Source organism: Lygodium microphyllum, chromosome 3, assembly GCF_053477565.2.
Source record: "Lygodium microphyllum isolate KBCC chromosome 3, Lygodium_microphyllum_v1.1.10, whole genome shotgun sequence".
In the NCBI taxonomy this organism is placed as follows: Eukaryota; Viridiplantae; Streptophyta; class Polypodiopsida; order Schizaeales; family Lygodiaceae; genus Lygodium; species Lygodium microphyllum.
Window position 1 is genome coordinate 80,286,751 of NC_141137.1, and position 7,629 is coordinate 80,294,379.

General features: G+C 38.3%; 1 protein-coding gene across 1 annotated transcript; it reads left to right on the forward strand.

The window, feature by feature from the left end:
• The first annotated feature begins 6,415 nt into the window (after positions 1-6,415).
• On the forward strand, positions 6,416-7,293 carry LOC148038547 (uncharacterized). Its single transcript, XM_087675441.1, has one exon. It carries the CDS (start codon positions 6,444-6,446, stop codon positions 7,023-7,025), a length of 582 nt encoding a protein of 193 aa, XP_087531567.1. The 5' UTR covers positions 6,416-6,443; the 3' UTR covers positions 7,026-7,293.
• Positions 7,294-7,629: the final 336 nt, after the last annotated feature.

Genomic DNA, 7,629 nt, shown 5'->3' on the forward strand with positions numbered 1-7,629 from the left:
CAACCTATTCTCTTCTTACCAAACACTTCTTGAAGGCAACAAGCTTTTTTAATAGTACGACCAACATCAGCATTGGCTTAGGATTAGAGGCTTGCAAAGCCCAAGAATCTTTCTACCTTTGAAGAGCCTTATTGCAACTATTAGTTGATAAATCTAGCTCAATCAAGCAAAACATAAAATTACCTCAAAAGCTTTTCTATTCAGCCTAGATTGCATTAGAGAAGAATCCATGTGCCTATCATTTCTTTTGAACCATATTGCACTTTCATGCTCATTTTTAAAGAGGTTCTCAAGAATCTCAGCTATTGTAGAATCCTTTCACCTAATCTTTGAAGGGAAAAGAAAGACAATATCCTCTTAAGTAAGGCTTCTTAAACTTGCAAAGGAATTTCCCACCATTTTAATGTAATAATTTAGAATAATAGGTCGTGATTGATTGGAATCAAGACTTTCTAGTGAACAAAAACTAAGTTTACTTGTTTTATCCTTGGGTAAGTTACTCATGAATATATATGTGCATCACATGGGTTCAAAATAAGGTATTTATAAAATACCATTTTTATACATACAAAAAGGGTATAGTATAAAGGGGTTATTTACAAATTGAATAGAAAATGGTTATATTTTATTTAGAAAAAATTCAGAGATAAGGATATTTATAAATAGGCCTTGAATGCACGTGATGTAGAGGATATACATATAGTAACTTCTTGAGGTTTTATCATAAAAAGGTTCCAATCCTAATCCACCACCATTCTTAAGAGATGTCACTTGATCTAAAAGAATGGCATGCTATTTCTTAAATTTACCATAAGACGAGAGGAATCGGTAGAAAATAGACTCAATCTTCTTCCAATTACTAGAGGTAAAGGGAAAGAAACATACAACACAAACCACATAAGAGAAAAATTTGCCTCATATAGTTCCAATCCTTAATGGATATCCCAAGTCCTTAATCCATTGAGGGGTACCATTCTAGTTTAAAATCTCTAATAACATTTGCGTTGTAACAACAAATAGTTGAGGAAAAAAAACCCATGAATGGTTTGATCATATGGCCTCATATAAAGATTCCTTAGAAAAGGTTTAGTAGCTATCACAAAAAGGAGAGGAGAAATATGCTCATCTTGATGGACGGACCTCCTAAGTTGAAATGTGCTATCTCATCCTATGCATAAATCTTTTTCCAAGTCCATGTTGATTAGGACAAAATCTTGCAGATTGTTGGAGGTAAAGGCGCCTATGCCTAACCACCCACATTTACTCATTGTACATTGTACTTACACAATTGTATACTACAAATGGTAGGTGCCCATCACCCACCACCTATAGTGCTCTATTAACTAGAAATTATATATTCTAGCTACATTTCAGTGCTTTGTTGCTCTTGTTGAGAACTAGTTTGGGTATAGGTTGAAATGCCTAAGGTTTGACAATGGGGGGTGACTATGTCTTTAAGGCATTTGAGCAATTTTGCAATGAATGGGGCACTTTGATTACTAGGAGTGCTTGTGATGAGGTGAATTCTTTGAAGTCCTGGCTTAAGAAGAGATTTGAGATGAAAGGCATGAAGTATACCTCTCACATACTTGGTATGCACATTATACATAATAGTTCTAAGGGACTCCTCTTCTTGTTATAGGAGTACATTCATAAAGTCCTTCAGTGGTTCCATATGTAAGGTAGTAAGCCAATTGGATTCCCCTTACCTTCTCATATGAAGGTTAGTCCTAGTCACTCTTATTAGATGATGAGAGGGTTGAGATGACCAAGATCTCATATGCATTAGTTGACTGCCCCATATACCCTACCCCAAAATGGTATTGTAGAGCATATGAACAATACTAATCAAGAAAGAGTCAGTTAGGTAGGCTTACCATAGTTTGGGTTGAGGCAATTACTACTACCGTGTATCTCATTAATAAATCCCCATGCACTACTCTTGGTTATTAGGTTATAGAGGATGTATGATTTGGAAAACCTCCATCATATGCTCATTCGAGGGTCTTTGCATGTGAGGCTTTCTGCCATGTTCCCAAGGACAAGCGCAACAAGCTGAATTCAAACTTTGTCAAATGCATCTTTGCTGGATATGGGGATGTAGGTGAGATGGGCTATCTTCTTTGGGATCTACACACTCAAAATGTTATCTGCAACCATGGTGTTATCTTCCATGAGGATAAGATGCATGTGAGGCTAGAGCAAGTGGTTGAGGTACATAAGGTAATCCTTCAAGAGAAGCCTCCTATTACTGTATAGCCACCCTTAGTGAGATAGCCTACTATAGTTATTGATGATGTAATAGCCCATGATTCTCTCATTGTGCAGGACCATGTTGTTAGACATAAAGGACATAATGTATAGGCCCCACAACTAGCTTTGAGGTGCTTTGCTAGAGTTTTAGGTCCTCATGAATGCTCTAAGCCCTCTATGGATTATGTCATGCTGACAAACTTTGCCGAGCCTTGATGAGCCACATACCTATGAAGAGGCTATGCATAGAGGCGATTCTCATTCAGAGAGGGCTATGTAGTCTGAGTTTGATTCGCTACAAAAAAATTGTACATGGGACTTAGTTTCCTCGCTTGATGGAAAATACGTATTGCCATGCAAGTGGGTATACAAGCTAAAGAGTATGTGTGGTTACCCTAAGCCGACATATAAGGCTAGATTGGTTGCAAAGGGTCTTAAGTAGGAGCATGGTGTTGACTTTGATGAAGTCTTTTCTCCTATAGTCAAGATGACTATCCTACACTTGGTCTTGGCCTTGGTTGCTCCCCGTGGGGTCCATCTATAAGAAGTCATCTATATAATGTGTGTTAAAAGGATATTAAGAAATACTATTTCTTTACATGCTACAAGGCCTTAAATTGATTCCTTTTACTTTACTAAACTTATGAATTTACTAAATATAATACCCCTTCTTTGGAACTCACATGGTATCTTACATGTTTTATAAGGTGGACCCCCCGGGGTTTGCTTAGTTGGATTTGGATCTTAATTAGATAGATGTGGAGATGACTTTCTTATATAGGAACTTGCATGATGAGATTTATGTGTAGCAGCCTAAGGGCTTTGAAGAAAAAAGCAGGGAACACCTTCTATGTAGAAGAAGAGTCCTTATGGATTAAGTAAGAACCTAGGGAGTGGTACCATAAGTTTAATGCTTTTATACATTCGCATGGATATTTCGAAAATGATATAGATCCATGTTTTTACTCGAAGAAGGCATACAATAATAGCCTTATTATCTTGGTGCTTTATATTAATGACATGCTTATAGCTAGGAGTGCTCATATTGAGCTAGATGCTTTAAAGAACAAGCTCAATAAGAGCTCTGAGATGAAGGACATAGGATAGGCCTCACACATACTTGCACATTACACATGCAATCACTCCAAGTGATTTCTCCACTTGTCCTAAAAGGAGTACTTGCATAGTGTACTTGAGTGGTTTCATATGTAGGATGGTAAACTTATTGGCTATCCTTTACCTTCTCATGTGAAGGTTAGTTAAGCTAATTGTCCATAGTTAGCCTAATAAGATACTAGAGATAGCCCAGGTTCTATATGCATCCACAGTGAGTAATTTGATGTATGCCATGATAGTCACTCGTCATCTTGACATAGCATCTACAATGGAAGTTGTGGTACACTATATGGATATACTTGGAACACGACATTGTGACATCATGAAAGATATCATGAGGTGCCTAAAAGACACTACATATATGTGCATTTGCTATTGTGGCTAGGATACTATAGTAATGGATTACACTAACTTTGATTATGCAAGACATGCAAATAGTAGGAAATCCATATCTAGGTATGCCTTTACCTATGCTGGAGGTGCTATTTCTTGGATGTCCAGGGTGTAGAAATGCATGGCCTTATCTACTACTAAGACTGAGTACAGTGTATCCATTGAGATTTGTAAGGAGGCCCTATGGTGATAGACCTTGGTATTATTGTTACTCCTACACAACGTTCGGATTCTATGAGTGCCATTTAGGTGGGCCTGTAATCCAACCTTCCATATGAAGACTAAGCACATTGAGGTGGGCTATCACTATTAAAATAATAAGATAGTGTAGATTCTATATGTTTATTTTTCTCTTTATGTGACTTAGATTAGTTTAACTCTATTTTATTGAAGTACATAGGGTATAAAACAACTTGATAAGAATTTATGATGTATTTATTAATTGAACCACTTAATAAAATACAATTATACTTATTTTTAATCATATTGGATGTTTGAACTGCCACATAAATTTTATTGCAATATCTGCACAACTTTATGATAATTTTATAGTGACCAACCTAGAAACCCATAATTTAAGTGTTCCTAGCATAACAGATTAACAGTATGGACATTCCCAACATTAAATATTAGTCTTAGGTCACGAATAGATATTATTTTTATAGCCCAAACCTTAGCCAAGGGAAAAAAAACACCATATAACCAAAATTTATGACAAAAAAGGTCTGTTTTCATATAACAATGAACATATGAAAAAACTAGAAGAAAAAGTAGTGGCCTAGACTTGAGGAGCCCAAAAATAGCTTGGAAATCCCATGATTAGGACAAGAATACGCCTTTGGAGTAGTTCCCCCCCCCCCCCCCCCCACACACACACACACACACACACTCTCTCTCTCTCTCTCTCTCTCTCTCTCTCAATAGATTGATCAAACTTCCTCTCAAACTGATATTGGGCATTTCTTTTGCCACTACATTGATGCCAAAGCATATCAAGATCTCCTCCAATTGATTTTAAATTATCAAAGCATGAAAATCTTACTTAAAATTGAGGGCTATAGTAGCAAATCAATCAGCCAATCATGACCATCCACCACTCAAAAAGGTTGACTTCAATCAATTATATTGTTTCTAAACTAATGGAAGGGCCTAAAGAGTTGGTTGGCCACCTCTACATGAGAGAAAGCATGTTTGGCTGCACATGAGCTGTGAAAGAAGCTTACATGCTATTAGAATCAACACATACCCCTCTCTTAGCCTCTCTTCAGAAAACCCCTAAGTTTTGAAAGATGAAGGGTTAATTTTATTAAGCTCAAATGCATAAAAATTGTATTTTTTATAATCCTTCAAATGTACATAATATGTAGATTTTCCTAACAATGAACTCACCAAGGTGGTGCCTCAAGAGAACTTTCCAATTAGTAAGGTGGTGAATATGTGAGCCAAGGTGCCCCAAGAGAACTTTCCAATTAGTAAGATAATGAATATGTGAGCCAAGGGTATCGAAGCAATGAAGCAAACGTGTTGATTGTGATAATTTTCAATAGTTGATCACATGGTCACATCTAGGGTGGTGAGAAACTAGTACAAGAATGGATGATGCTTAATTCCTTCTTTTTTGGATTTTTCAAAGCTTTTGACCTTCCAAATAGAAGGGGCTAGAACGTTCACACCAACTACAAGATTATGCAATCAATGGTAAGGAGTGACTTACTTATTTGTCATCAAGAGAAAAAGATAGAGTCATTGTCATTAAGTATAAAAAAGCCTTTTATCAAAGACCTTGTTTGGACTATAGTGAATTAGAAGGCTAAGAATGTGGGGATTGTCAATGAGTTAGAAGGCAAGGAAGAGGGACATTGATAAGGTAAGAGATCCCTTATTCATCGATTCTCTTTGAGTTACCATAAGAGTTAGAAGGTTAGGAATGAAGATGCAATAGACTAGATAGGTAAGGTGGTTAAAATATTACTATATGTTGAGGGTATTTTATTATTGTCATTGATGCAAATAAGTTTGCAATGTCACCTCTGTGATATCTAGGCTTTTGCAGGGCATTAAGGATAATAGTAAACAAGTACAAAACTAAAATGGTTTAAGCACCTTGAATTAAAATCATGTCTGCTACTTGGGCGTTAGGACAAATAGAAGTTGAGATATTTCCACTAAAGGTGAAAGCTTTGAGTCAAACAAGAAACATGTTGCATGAGCACCCATGTCAAGGATGAAATATGGACAAATTTCAAATACAAACATTGGGATGTAGGAGCTGATCATGGAAGAGGTGATAAAAAAGACATGATTAAATCTAGGAATATGTAGAACTGAAGTTTTAGATGTTTAGCGAATGTAAGCCATGCTTAGCGAACCAACCTCGACCAATTGGGCTACGGCTCGTCGTTGGTGATAAGGATCTACTTTTACTTTTACAGAGGTTGTGGAGACAAAGTAAGTTTACACAACAGTTCTATATACCAGGATCTACTTTTACTTTTACTGGGCTTGTGGAGACAAAGTAAGTTTACACAACCGTTCTATATACCAGGATGGTGTCCTGCCTTTGTTTTTTCCCTTTTGCCCAAAGGAATAGTAACGGTCATTAGGGACTAACGGTAACTTTGTTCTTCTTTACCAGTCGAGGATATATTATATATTCATGTGCTGTGACAGGCAAAGGTACGATGAGTTCTTCTCGCATTCGCCTTGTCGCAATATACCCGTCTCATCAATCCCTTAGTCAGTCCTCCTCCGCCATCAGAACCCACAAGACACAGACTTTCATCTCCGTCCTCTGCAGCTGGATGGATTGTAACAGAGGAATGGGCTCATTGAGTGTGAATTCGTACAACAGGCGAGAATCGTTTGGGCTGGGGTGGGCAGATCAGTGGGATTACAAGTTCAACGACGAGAAATTGGGGGTGAATGGATGCTGCAACAACAAGAACAAGAAAAGCAGCAGCAAGGGAATAGGCCACCTACTGGGAGGAGGAGGAGGAGGCAAAGAGAATTCGCTGATGAAGAGAGAGAAGGAGGACGAGAAGAAGAAGCAGCAGAAGAAGAGCGCCATGGATGGATTGTGCAGCAGCAGCAGCAGCAAGAATGGTGGCAATGGTAAGAAGGAGATGATCAACAGGAAAGTGCTCGGGGTCGCCAACTCAAGCGCCCATAAGCTCAAATCAGGCACCTCCATTGGCATCAAATGGCTCAAGAAGCAGTGCTCCCTCAAAGCCCTCGGCCCAGCTGCTAATTCATCCTATAACTAGCTGCTCGGCTCTCTCTCTCTCTCTCTCTCTCTCATTCTCATTCATCTGTGTCTGGCTCCATACTTCCCACATATCAACTTTTGTAAAGGAAATTTGTCTCAGGATCTTGTAAATTTGTTCCTCCACTTCAGCAACTGTCAGCTGCTGCTGCTGCTGCTGCTGCCGCTGCTGCTTTCATCCATAGCCCTGTGCAGTTGTAGCGCCCCTGTTCCAGCTTATTTTGTGTTACTCCTTTTACTCAATGCCAATTGGGGTACAATTCATTCAATCTTTTATGAACACATGTACATCTGATAACCTTAGAAACGGCAGAAATGAATGTGTGCGCGCGCGAGAGATTAGAAGAGACAACATAATGATCAAGTGCAGTTGATTTGAAGAGATGGGCTATCAAGCTTCTTGTGTTAGTAATATCCTTGCTCTCTGAAGAGTTCCAAGACAATCAATGCTAGTGTTGGTTAATGAACAGTAAATTCTTTATGTACCAGCTTCTTCAAACGTCTTTGCATGTCGTCCCTCAAGCCCTTAATAGCTCTTGCTCTTGGGCCTTTTGATGTGGCAAGCTAGCTGGTTACATGTGTTTGGAATTCAATACCGGCTCTGC

What these genes read in the sequence shown, in the direction of transcription:
- LOC148038547 (XM_087675441.1), top strand. Translation starts at nt 6,444, where the DNA reads ATGAGTTCTTCTCGCATTCGCCTTGTCGCAATATACCCGTCTCATCAA.